Consider the following 13,812-nt stretch of genomic DNA (forward strand, 5'->3'; position numbering starts at 1 on the left):
ACTACAGACCTATCCTCTCCAACCACATTGGCTTTTTATGGTTTCAGAGTCCTGTGAACAAACATAGTCTAAATATATGAAATGGAAAACAATTTAAATGTCTTAAATTATTCACCATTCTGAGCAACGTGATGAAACTCTGCATTGTATGTCCAATGTTGTCACTCCATTCTCCCCAAGTCCAGAGCACCCACCCAATTCATGTTTCTCACCAGTTAGCCATTCCATAACCCTCTTATTTACCAGACAACACTCAAGCTAGGGAACATTTGTGGTTGGGTACCCTATTCTACTTGATAATGGCCCACATGGTCAAGAATAATGAGTGTGGGCATTTTTATTACAGTATATTGTCACAGCTATTCATTTTTAAAAGCCTTCCACTATCCCTAATTTATAACAAAGGGGTAGTTCCGGGCACTCACTGGGGTTCTTGAAACTGTATCCCCTGTCATTAAAGAGTAATAACTGCCGTTTTTAACTGATATTTTCAGAACCTGTTTAACAACTCTTGTCCCACGTAGGAGTATCCAACCTGTGCCCTAACAGCTAGGGATGTGACACAACACAAAATAAACATTGAGATATTTTTGTGATTTTTTTTTGTTTTAATAACACAATTTTACAGTTCTTAAGGGTGAACTCACAGATGACAATGGAGGAGCTCAACATCAGAGACTGGACATTCCAGGTAGAGGATCCTTAATACGATACATGCCAACCTCAAAAGGAAGCCAATGCTAGAATTTTAAACAGCTAAATAAATTCTCTTGCTTACACCTGACACCTTGCTGTTCATACATTACCCAGTCCTGGAGAGCACTTGGTAAAAATGTCACTTCCAGACAGTAAACCTGGGGTCGGGATTGAGTTAGTGGGAGAAACTCTGGGCTCAATCCTCAGCTAGGATAGGGGTGGGGACATCGGAACTGGCAAAGCTTACCAATGGGAGTGCTATCTTAAGAGAGCCCAGTGTCCTGAATGAACTTCTAAAATCATGGCCCCACTCAGAAATACAGTGAGCCTCGTCCACAGCAATAAGTGTGATACCTACAAAAAAGAAAATATACATGGAAAAATAAGGCTTAAAAAGAAAAAACACCATCTAAGTCAATATTGGGTTTTTTTTTTTCCTATTAGAATATACCTTATAGAAACTATAAGGTATATAGAAATCAAAGTGTTTGGCACACACACACATATAAGAAGCATAAATGACACCAGATAATATCAAAACTCATAAATAAAAATAGGAGGGGAGAAGAGAAATGAATAAAGGGTATTAGAATAAAGGAAATTTTTATATATTAATTCTAACAACATGCTATGTTTCAGCTTTTATCAGTATTCCTCAAAGACAAGAATTGCTTACTATTACTTTGTCCCAAAATTATCACTTATAAACCATCTGCAACAATGTCCTTTCAAAAGAACTATTCTATTTCTCTTTGGCAATAATGTTAATCTTATCTCATAGATTAGCTATCAAAGGAGACAAATAGTCAGCACATTTCTATTGAGATTAAGTACATCATTATCCATGATCGAGCACATATCATATTGCAGGAAGTTCTTCTGAAATGCCAATGCGTGAAGACACAATGACATCCACATTGTCTAACATAAAATGGAATGGAAAGAACTAAATCCCACCGTGTACAAAGTAAGTCAAAAGGAATATAACTCTTCACTCTGCCCTACACTAAAACAAGATCAATAGTGCCTTGAAATGATCATCCATCAAAACAACTTCAGATATTTCAATGTACTGACTAGTAATGCCTTTACCATTTATTATAAAATTAATTCTTTTAAGAGAAAAATAACTTTTTATTATTTGCTATTATGTTCTATCAGTGAGATGATTAAAAACATGTGCTCTAGAATCAGACTGGCTGTATACAAAGCATTGAGCAAGTTATAAATCTTTCCAGTTCTCGGTTTCCTCAAAACTACAATATAGAGCTGCTGAGATGGGTCAGTGGGCAAAAGCCTTGAAAGCCTGACAAATTGAGTTCAACCCTCAAAACCCACAGTGGACAGAGAAATTGACTCCCAATGTTGTTCTCTGACCTCTACAAACACATTGTGGTATTTGTATACACATGCACACATACACACACACACACACACACACACACACACACACACACACTTATATGCATACACACCACCACCATCATCATCATCACCATCATCATTAATTAAAATAATACACAGTAGGTAGTAATAGCACCTAACACTTCTTACTACTCTAAGGTTAAATTAGAACACGCACATAAAGTATTCATATAAGGCCTGGCACCTATTGGAGCTTAATAAAACTATACTACCATTGTTATTACTACCTGGCCATTATGATCTAAAGCCTTGTCAAGAGCCAATGTGGCAGACATGCATCTAACTACAGGGTCAGGAATTCAAGGTCATCTTCAGCCATAAAGAGATTTCAAGAGTTGCCTGAGCTACAGAAGGCCCTGTCTAAATAAATTAATTTAAGTAACCCTTTTCTAGGTAACCAAGACACACTTAACTTTAAGGATTTCATGGTTCTTAAGAGGAAACAAAAGAAACACTGGCCATTCCTTAAGATTATAAACTACAGTAAAGTCCTGAGAGTATGTGTGTGTGTGTGTGTAAATATATATATATTTGCTTTATATATATGTGTGTGGGTATTTATATATATAACACACATATACACACATGCACACATACACACATACACACACACATATGCAATACCACCAAGTGTTGGGAAAATTCCAGTGTTACTCACACACTTATTTTGACTTTAGGAATTAAAATGACCAGATTTTAAGTTAAATGCAGTAGAAGCCTGTAGGTGCAAATCTGACAAGCTGTTAATGGAGCTGAACTTTGACCTGCATAGTTAGTTCAGTTAGTTAAGCTTTGGCTCACATTCACTTTGAATGCAAAAGTTCAAATGTCTTCCCAGGTCCTACACATATTTCATTCAAGGATAGCTGTCACTCAAGTCTCATTCCCAAAGTTAAAAGACAAGGACAAGTGCAGCTGGGAAAGCATTCCATATGAAAGTGTGTTTGCCATTTCTGTTACAGATCCAGACTCCTTAAAAACACTTAACATTTACCTAAAAATGACAAATCTGATTAGTTAAATGTCAGACCACTGTACAAATAACATCCCGAGTATATTCATTTTGTAGGCATTTTACAATTTCCTGAAAGCAAAAGCCTACAGGAAATATTTCAAACAAAACTTTCATGTAGCTTATCCCTTTTTCTAAATCACCCAGAGAAAACATTTTCATCCATTAAAAGCAAAAAACCTCCGCTCTAATGATGAAAATATTTATCCATGTTGTGGGGGTTTGCTTGCTTGCTTGCTTGCTTGTGTATTTGTTTTTAAAAGAGAAGGGAGCTCAGACTAGCCTCTGACTCTTGATCCTCCTGAATCGGCCTCCTAGAACTGAAACCATATTTCTGTACCTAGCAAATGCTTCTTTCTTAGAGAAAAGAAAATGAAAGAGAAAACCACAATGCACAAAACATATAATGTCGGGGGAGAATAAGAGGCCTCGGTGGGTAAAAGCACTTCCCTCCAAACCTAATAGCCCAAGTTTAATGCCTGGAACCAACATGGCTGAAGGAGAGGACCACCTCCCTTCTCTTGCAAGTTAACCTCTGACACTCACTCCAGCACACAGAGTAAAAATAAAAATTTTAAAAAAGTTAAACATGCCAGGTGGTGGTGGCACAAGCCATTAATCCTGGCACTTGGAGGAAACCCTGTCTCAAAAAACAAACAAACAAACAAACAACCATTAAACATGCTGAGGCATGAACTCAGGCCTGGAGCACGCTAGGCAAACACTATCAATGAGCTACAACCTCAGCTCTGCAGTATTCACAATTTTCCCATCTCAAAAAGTTAAAAAGTTATAACTACTTGTAAAAGGCATTTAATGTTGATTAACTTACAATAATTATTCATTTAACATCATTATAAAACTAAAACAAGTACTAAGGCAGAATAAAATATACTGAGAATACTAGAATCATGGATACCAATTTTTTAGATACAACCATGAAATTGATCTATAAGGTAATTGGGCTTAACCCATAGGAAAATGCTCAAAAGAACTTTTTATAGACTGATAGGATACATCGCAATTTTTTTTTTCCATTACAGGTGAAAACATGCCAAGGAGAGCTAAATTGATAGTATAGTTCCTTAAATTAGTGGTTCTCAACCTGTGGGTCAGGACCACCTTGGGGGCTAAATGACCGCTTCACAGGGGTCACCTAAGACCATCAGAAAACAGATATTTACATTAGAATTCATAACAGTGGCAAAATTACAATTAGGAAGTAGCAATGAAAGTAATTTTATGGTCGGGGGGTCACCACAACATGAAGAACTGTATTAAAGAGTTGCAGCCTTAAGAAGGTTGAGAACCACTGCCTTAAGTGTTAATTTATGCCCTCATTCTTTGTTGCTTTCATCATATACTAAAATATAAAAGTTTGCTTTCGCTGTATTTGTTAAGAAAAACTATTAAATATATTCCTAACACACAATGTTAAGTGATATGGATATAAGTCCATGTCAAGGGTTACTATTGCTGTGATAAAACAGCATGACCAAAGCAACTTGGGAAGAAAACTTGGTTTACACTTCCACATCACCTTCATCACTGATGGAAGGCAGGGCAGGAACCTTGGTGTAGGAGCTTATGCAGAGGTCATAGAAGGACGCTGCTTACTGACTTTGCTCCTCATGGTTTGCTCAGCCTGCTTTCTTAGAGAACCTAGAACTACCAGCCCAGGGATGGCCCCACCCACAGTAGGCTGGGCCCTCCCCATCAATCACTAAATAAGAAAATGCTCTATAGACTTGCCTACAGCCCGATCTTGTGGAGGTGTTTTCTCAACTGAGGCTCCTCCTCTCTGATGACTCTAGCTTGTGTCAAGTTGATGTAAAACCAGCCAACACAGTACAATGCTGAATACTTAATCTATATGAAATTACTTAATACCTCATTCTTCAAAAAGATCCTACAAATTGGGAAGACAATTAATCCTACAATTAGACAAAATTCAAATAAAGGTTTCAAATATGGATAACCTGTGTCTCCTTTGGATCTCTCAGCTGACCTAACCACCACCAAACAAACAAACAAAAACATACAAAAGTGCTTAAGTACAAACACTGTCACAGCATTTGACTAATTTCACATTTACATTTTCTAGGGCATAAGCTGTTTAAGAACATTTTTCTAAAGTTTGAAGGGTGACTCATATGAACAAGAATAAAGAAACACTATACTAATTTAATTTAGGCTCAGAAGATTGAAAAAAGACAAATCTCAGAATCTAGGATTTAACATTCATTCAGTGGCACACAGAAACAGACAACTATGTGCCAAGTACTAAGGAAACAGAAATGAATAAGAACAGTATTTTTGTCTCAAAAGAGTTTATAGTATAAGAAGCAATACATGCCTGCATGTATACAAATATAACACTAACCCCGGAGTCCCACCTTTATGGAATGAGGAATTATAGGTTATTATAAAATGAGGCAAACACAAAATTGGTTTGCTCCTATAGGAGCAAACGTTTGAAATCAACCTTACTGAAATCTAGTCTCCATCCATGGGTTTACTTTGTGTTCATAAAAGTCCTGTTTTGTTACTTACCAATATTAGACTCAAGTTGCTGGAGTAGGTCCAGGTTACCAGAACAGAATTCTGGAGTTATGTATATGATCCTGTATTTGCCTCTGCAAAGACAAACCAAAACAGAAACACAAAAGAAAACACTCCAATAAAGAAAGCAATCAAGACTAACAACTTAAAATCAAAATAGGTTTTTAAGTCACATAACAGGGCCGGTTACACAAAAACAAAGGAATGTTATGCACACACATGTGGTAGTTCTTTGATTTATCTTCAACTCATCAAAATAAAATGCAGTAATTCCTGTCAGGGAGCATTAGGCATGAAGGCTGTATTTCAAGCCAGATTCTGGTTTCTAACAGTCCAGTCCCAAAACAAAATGCCCAAGCTAGATGATCAAGCCTTTGTAAACTTTTTGTATTACCCCACATCCACACACTCCACCTGTGAGAACTAAAACCCAGACTCCTTGTTCCCTCTTAATTAAGACCTCACTATCCCAATTTATTCTCTGTATTCTGCTGACAGGGATAGATGCTCAATTAAAGGCAATCCCTCCTAGAATATGAACACCCGATCAAGAAGCAACCAGTCAATATAACACGTCAAAGAGGGTGAAGCAAAGCAGTCATCTTTTATTTGGTGACTGATCTCTTCAGAAAGAAAACATGAAAAGAGACCATATGTAAAAAGAAAGGTCTTTTGTGTTCTCCATGCCCAGTTTTTCTCAGTGGGAGCCATGTGAAATTCCTTTATCCTTAAAATAAAATCCACTTTTTGCTTAAACTACTTATGTTAACTTGTTATTATGACAGGTTTTATAATGAAGGCTAGAAACTACTTATGGTGTCTTCACTTTACCAAATAAAAACAGACCAAATTAGACTTCATTTTCTACATAAAAAGTTTAAGTTTTTAATTCATCCATTCAACAAATATTTGAGTTTCTATGACATGTTAAACATTGTATTTCCACTAGGAATTTATTAGGCATAGAATAAACTTTCCTTTATCTCCAGGAAATTAATACAGTATTCTAATTACTGTAAGAAACAACAAAAATAATAAAATCTGGTGTCACTCTACCCAGGTATGGACTCAGTTCTCCTTCCTACAAGAAAACCGATCTGAGACGAGTTAGCTAACTTCAGTGTATCCCAGTTTCTTGAATATTAGCTGTTTCCTTAGAGAACCAGACTCAGGGCATCTTGGTTAAAATGGACACAGGAACACTCCCAGAACTAAAGAGCAGCCAGAAAAACTAACGCAACTCTGCAAACAAAGAGCGTAATTGGAGGGTTTGTTCTCCAGGCAGGCAGGCTTATTAAAATAGCTATGGTAACCAAGACAAGCAGGTCCACAGAAGCATGAGCAGACACGCAGCAAGCAATCTGTACACACCTACTCAGTTCATTTCTGAGAAAAAAAGAGGATCCAGGAGAGAAGAGATGGAGCTAGAACAACTGGACATCCTCATAAGAAAAAAACAACTAATCCCTCACACAGTATAAAGGTATTGCTAAAAGTGGGTCACAGATCCAAACATAAAACTGTGAAACTTTTAAGAGAAAATACACACTCTTTATAACCTTGGGCTAGGAAGAGTTCTTAAATACCCAAAGCAAAATCTCTAAGAACACACTAGCAACTAGACTTTATCAAACTGGAAAACTATCAACAGAATTATTGAAAGAGGAAAAAAGGCCATAAACTAGCAAAGTATCCACAAAGTACATATAAACGAGAGATTTGTATCCACGATACATAAATTGCCACCAAAACAGGGTTAAAAAACGGAAAGTGGCAAAAGATGGGACCAGTCACTTCCACAAAGGTAGACAGACACACAGCAATAAGTGTAAGATACTCAACATAACTAGTCACCAGGAAAACGCAAAGTGAAAACACAATGAGATCCTGAAAATACAATCAGTGACCAAAACCAAAGGCTGGCTAAGAAATGACAGGTGTGGCAGAGAATAGGACTTCTCACACACTGCCACTGGAGGTGTGAACGATGGGGTCGCTCTCAAGAGGTTCGACAGTTCCTTCAAAAGTTCAGCATGAAATAGGCACATGACCCAGCAATTCTGCTTATAAGCATGCACACAGGGAACTGAAAAACACACGCTCATCCAAAAACTCGTGCACGAAGGTTCAGTGCACCTCGCCTGTTATCACAACCTCTAAACAGAAAAACCTCCAGTGTTCATCATCAAGGACTAGATAAACAACACGCGGACTGTCTAGACATCAGCAAATTATTCAGTTAAGAAAACAGTGAGGCCTCAATCTTACACAAAGGTCTACAGGCAACAAATACAAAGAGCAAGAGAAGTGATTTTCTCAGGGGAATAGCACACTACTACTAAACAGTCAGCCCTGAAAACACACACACAAGTAACAATAGACAGACTGAGCAGACTCCAATTGGGAATATACATGTATATACACATATGCGTGTGATAACAATTATTGGGGGAAAAGTTGTAAGTGTAAAAGAGCACAGGGAGGGGTATATGGGAAGGTTTGGAAGGAAGAAAGGGAAGAAGTGTAAATACGTTGTAATTTCAAAAATAAAGTTTTTTAATAAAACCTGTTTTCAAATATGGACAATTTTGTCATACCTTAAATAAAAATGTACATAAAACTCTCTTACACTATAAACATCTTACAATCTGAAATCATATAAATTACTCACAATTTAACATCTCCTAGAATATTTTTTGATTGTGCTGATCCAAGTAAACAGGCTGGAATGTTGGACATTCTAAAAAGACACAAATATTCTGCATCAATACACACATTACAAACAATAACTTTAATCTCAAAGAAGAGATTTAATAATATATATTCCTCTTCTTTCTAACAGTCTTTCTTTTCACGTCTTGCTAACTTGATATACTCTTTCAAAAGCCTGATGAGAAGACTACTTTTTAATGTGGGTTTTTCAAGAAGAAATTGAAAGGTTTTCATAGATAAAAGTAAACTTTAGGGTTAGAAGGGGGTGTATATAATCAAAATACATATGAAATTTTCAGAGAACTAGTAAGAACATAGTTTAAAAAGTAAACTTTTATATATACAACTTATATCAAGCTAAAGAGACCAGACAGCAGAGCAAAAAAAAAAAAAAAATCAAAAATTATATGGCTTTTAGAAACAGCCATAGTAAACTGGCATAAAGCAAATCTTTTAAAAGCGTGACCAGGACAATCTGGTAGCCTTGAATTAGAGAACTCAAGAATGAATGTAAACTCTTCTACTAACACTTCATTTGCTACCAATAAATGCAGCCAGGTGTGGAAGGGCAGGCTCTGTATGCCCAAAGCTTCCAGGGCAAGGCAAGAGGACAGAGTGACAGTATCCCGGACTATATATAGCAAGACTCTTTCTAATTAAATAAAATCAAGTCACTTTCAAAAACATATTACTGTGAACTAGATTTACATTCATCATCTGATATTTCATGTCTAGAATAAACACAGGAGGAGAGCTGGGCAAGTGGACACTGAATTGAGAAGACTGGGGACGTTGAGTCCAGCCTGGCCTGTGTAGTAAGATCCTGTCTTAACATGTTCTTGCTGGCTTGCTTATCAAAGGCAATGATGCGGCAATGAAACCATTACTTACTCAAGCTGGAGAACTTGGTCTTCCATTAAAGAAATGAGAGGTGAAATAATAATGCCAATCTTGCCTGCATAAACAGGTGGGTACTGGAAGCACAAACTCTTCCCAGATCCTTGAATAAAAATCATACACAAAAATAAAAATAACCTCTGGATGTTGTACTTTGTCTTACAGTGTGCTTGCATAGCAGAATAAATAGACTTATAAGGTAATTCATGCATAAATATAAAACCTTTTCCATGTTCACTTTCTCCTCTATTTAAGTTTGTGAAAGATTAAAAACCTTTATGATTTTTAAATGATTAAATTATTTACTTTAAGTGTAACTTACCAGTTGCCATGACAACAACATTATCTCTTCTTTCTTCTAATACAGAATGAATGACTTTCCACTGAACCCTTGAAAGTAAAAAGCAAAGTGCTTTATCAATAACAATCCAATGCACAAGTTAAGACCTATGTAACTTCTGCTCTCTAATAAACTCAGACTTTTTCAGTTTCCTATATAAGTATGTGTAAGTCCTAGAATTTTTAGACAAAAACACCCTTAGATCAACCTCTCATTTAGACTGACCAAATAACAAGTTTTCATATAGCATGTGTATTAAATTTTATTACATACATCGAAATAAACATACATAAAATAAACCCCCAGCTTTATACTATAGACCCAAAAGAACCAGTATTTTAAAATAAGTAAGGGGAATGTTGTAGGTTTGAAATGAGAAACCTATGGAAAAGTGATAGTCAAGGGGAAAATCTACTGGAGATGAGATCTGTTTATGCAGATGACAATCTATTCTTATCTGAGTGCTGTCTATAAGACATGCTGAGTTGTCAGAACCTCCTTCTCTATACATCTATGTGTGTCCTTCTGTATACAGGATATATTTTAATTTTGAAAAAATAAAAACTACATTAAAAGAAGAAAAGAAATGTTTCAATGGATTCTATTTCAATTTCTCAAAACTGGAAACACCCAGTCTAGGTTTTTACTTGTTTCTAATCTCACTTTTGTTCATCTCATTTTTCTAGTTATTAATGTGATCTTGTGATGGTCTGAATGAAAATGGCCTCCATAGGTTCATAAAAGTGGCATTATTTGAAAGGATTAAGACATGTGGCCTTGTTGGAGTAGGTGTGGCCTTATTGGAGGAAGTGTCTCACTGGGGGTGGGCTTTAAAGTTTCAGAAGCTCAAGCCAGGACCAGTGACTCACACTCTCTTCCTGCTGCCTGCTGATCCAGATATGGAACTCTCAGCTACATCTACAGCATCATGTCTGCCTGCATGCCACCACACTTCCCACCATGATAATAATGGACTAAATCTCTAAATGAGTAAGTCAGTCCCAATTAAATGTTTTCCTTTATAAGAGTTGCCAGGGTGTCTCTTCACAGTGACAGAACACTGACTAAGTCCTCTAGATGTAAATATATTTTGATATGTTAAAACAGTACAACATCTCTGTTCCTCAGACTGTTCTCTTAGAGACTTATGATAATGTGCTATGGGACACTTGCACAAAACAGAAGGGACGCTTGTTTCCTCCAAGTTCATACTTAATGAAAGGTAAATCAGCAATGAGAGAAAGTTCATTTCTTATTATGTAGTTTCTACATAGAAATACCCAGTTTAAAAAAAATGCTTCCTTTCTTATTAAAAGAACAAAGAAACTTATATAATTAATACTTCAAATAACTTTGGAGTCACATATGATATACATTTGACATGTATGACTATAGTAAAATTTGGCTACTACTGTTACAGGAATGGATTATTATTTATATTTTTTCTCTGTGAAAAAAATTTAAGTACATGATTTAATTAATTGAGATCACACTCACGGTTTAAAACTGCAATGGCCGAAGTAGGTCTTGAGGCAACTAATTTGCTTTGCATTAGGCTCTGGCAATAAATGGTCTTAAAAATAAATAAGATAATAAAATTGATATTTATGTTCAAAAACAAATATATCACGTAAAAGGAGGAAAATGTTCATTTCACTGGCTTCTTGTAAAGAATACAATGACATGTAACATGTTCATTTCTTTCCATTCTAATCAAACTTGACCCTCTAGGTACTTGTCACAACACCAGATAAATGCTTTGATTACTACTAAAGTATTAGAATTGTACTTGGACTTCACACTTTACCAACACTAGAAAAAAAAAAAAAAAGACCCAGCATCTTCTAATTAGGTACAAAACTTACAAGATCTAACATCTAGAATGAACCAAACCAAAGCAACCAATAAGCCAATGAAACTTTTATTAGAAAAAAATTTTCCATTTATGTTAATAAAAATTATATTAGCATTCCAAATTAAGTATACAGAAAAAGCAAAATTTTAGTTGTCTAAAACTAAATCTAGTTACATAAATTCAGTTACCTTGATCTAATTTAGTTATTTATCCAGTTTAGTTAGGTAAATGTAGATATCTAAATCTTCAGCCAAAAAATCTTAATTGCACTGCACCATGGCTATATTAGCTCTGCCAAAGAGCCCACCACAGTCCATCCTTAAGAGGCAAAGACTCGCAAACAGCAAAGAAAGGGTCAAATGCACATTCTAGGCAAGCTATCATTAAACATATGAAAAGTACTATCTCACATCTTTAACAACTCTTAACAGAAAGATCAAACAAATGGCTCCATTTAATAAAAAAAAAGCAGAGGAAAATGTTTCATCCATATATTTATAAAAACCTTCCACCTACAAAATGTTTTGAAATTTCCACATTTTCACACAATAATAGAGTCTGAGTATAGTGAGAGTTCTACCTTTTGAGAAGACTCTACAAGTCGGCAAACTGACTGATTATCTACACTTAATTCATAATTGCACCATTTGCACACTCATTGACTGCACTCTTTGCTATAAGAAAGTTCCCTGGTGTGGTGCCTACTTCAACAACAAGCTCCTGGAGAACAGACTGCATAGAACCAGACCGTTTATTCAATATAAGCAGTTAGTAATGTTGTTAGATTTTCTGTTACTCTTTTAGGGGGCCCGCCACCCAGCTCCCAAATAAATCACACACAGAGGCTTATTCTTAATCATGAATACCTGGCCTTAGTTTGGCTTCTTTCTTGCCAGCTTTCTTTAACTTTAAATTATCCCATCTACTTTTTGCCTTCTGGGCTTTTCCCGTTCTCTTACTTCTGTAAATCTTACTCTTACTCTGTGGTTTGCTGTGTAGCTGGGTGGTTGGCCCCAGGAGTCCTCTTCCTTCTCTGGCTACTTCCTTCTGTCACTCCTTGATCTCTCCTTTCCTCACAGATTTCTCCTATTTATTTTCTCTCTGCCTGCCAGCCCTACCTATCCTTTCTCCTGCCTTGCTATTATTGGCCGTTCAGTTCTTTATTAGACCATCAGGTGTTTTAGACGGGCACAGTAACACAGCTTCACCGAGTTAAACAAATGCAACATAAACAAACAAAAAAAGTAACACCTTAAGTAATATTACACAACAAGTAAACTACTTCACCGCTGTCACTAGGACCCAAACAAACCTATAACTGAAGAATGAAAGGCTTCATTCACCAATTTCCTGAGAGACAAGAGCACTGAGGAATTAAATGGCTGGTATATAGACCTAATAAGTAACTATATGCCACCAAGTCATTAAACTCCAAATCAGTGAAAATATAGCACAAAATCACAGTCAGTGAAAGGTGAGTAGCTTCCAATCTATTTCTTACCCTCATCTTCTTGCTCCTCTTCAGTGACTTCATTCCCATCTCCATCGTCCTCCTCCGGAGGAAGACTCGGATTGCTTTCCATTTCTAACCATTTAGAATGAGTTGGTTCCACCATGTCACCATTTAGGTTTTCTAAAGACTGAAAGTTTAAAAGAAATTTTAAAAGCAAAACACTGACAATGTCGTATCTTTTTACTAAGCACAAAAAGAGTGTTATTAACAAAGCCTACAATTTTGTGGGAAACTGGCAGATGTGCAAGCAACAGCACAAAAGAACATGTGTGCTCCTCTATAAATATGTGCTGGGGAATGGCTGCAAGGCGTAAGGCCAGGCTGGAACACGGCCAGCATAAACAAGGTTCTGCAATAGCATATAATGAACTGCCCCTGGGAGATCGATCATACATTTTAAATCTGCGTAATTTAGGCAGTTTTCCTTATTGGACTTCAATGTTTTAGATTCCCAAGTAGTAAAATACAGATTTTAATGCTATTTCCATAATAAATTTCTCTACATTACATGTTAGTCACATTTTTCTTGAGTAAAGATGATGCTTAAATTACAAGCAAGCAATAAATGTGTTTTAGATTTGTCAAAAACAGATTCAAATAATTTTAGGAGAGAAATACTACTTAAGTAAAATAAAATTCTGTTTTTGACATTACATTTTCTCCCCTATTTCAAAAATATTAGTACTATTGAAATTACTTTATCTATAAGACTTTTTACTAAGGAGTGACATGGAAGATTCATTTAATCAAAGTTCTTATCTTCACTTTTTATGAGGCCTTCTTTTTTACAGTGTGGCTTT

General features: G+C 36.0%; 1 protein-coding gene across 3 annotated transcripts in view; it reads right to left on the minus strand.

The window, feature by feature from the left end:
• Wrn (WRN RecQ like helicase) overlaps positions 1 to 13,812 on the minus strand; it is a 111,470-nt gene that overhangs the window by 55,716 nt on the left and 41,942 nt on the right. For all 3 annotated transcript variants that reach the window (XM_052751977.1, XM_052751976.1, XM_052751979.1), the window contains 7 exons: positions 13,001 to 13,139; positions 11,142 to 11,217; positions 9,627 to 9,694; positions 9,299 to 9,407; positions 8,367 to 8,435; positions 5,687 to 5,769; positions 944 to 1,050 (listed from right to left, as the gene is read on the minus strand). In XM_052751977.1, the coding sequence (XP_052607937.1) occupies positions 944 to 1,050; positions 5,687 to 5,769; positions 8,367 to 8,435; positions 9,299 to 9,407; positions 9,627 to 9,694; positions 11,142 to 11,217; positions 13,001 to 13,139 (651 nt within the window). The remainder of the gene's footprint in view (positions 1 to 943; positions 1,051 to 5,686; positions 5,770 to 8,366; positions 8,436 to 9,298; positions 9,408 to 9,626; positions 9,695 to 11,141; positions 11,218 to 13,000; positions 13,140 to 13,812) is intronic.

The sequence above is a fragment of the Peromyscus californicus genome, unplaced genomic scaffold, assembly GCF_007827085.1.
Source record: "Peromyscus californicus insignis strain IS unplaced genomic scaffold, ASM782708v3 Scaffold_23__1_contigs__length_62951481, whole genome shotgun sequence".
In the NCBI taxonomy this organism is placed as follows: Eukaryota; Metazoa; Chordata; class Mammalia; order Rodentia; family Cricetidae; genus Peromyscus; species Peromyscus californicus.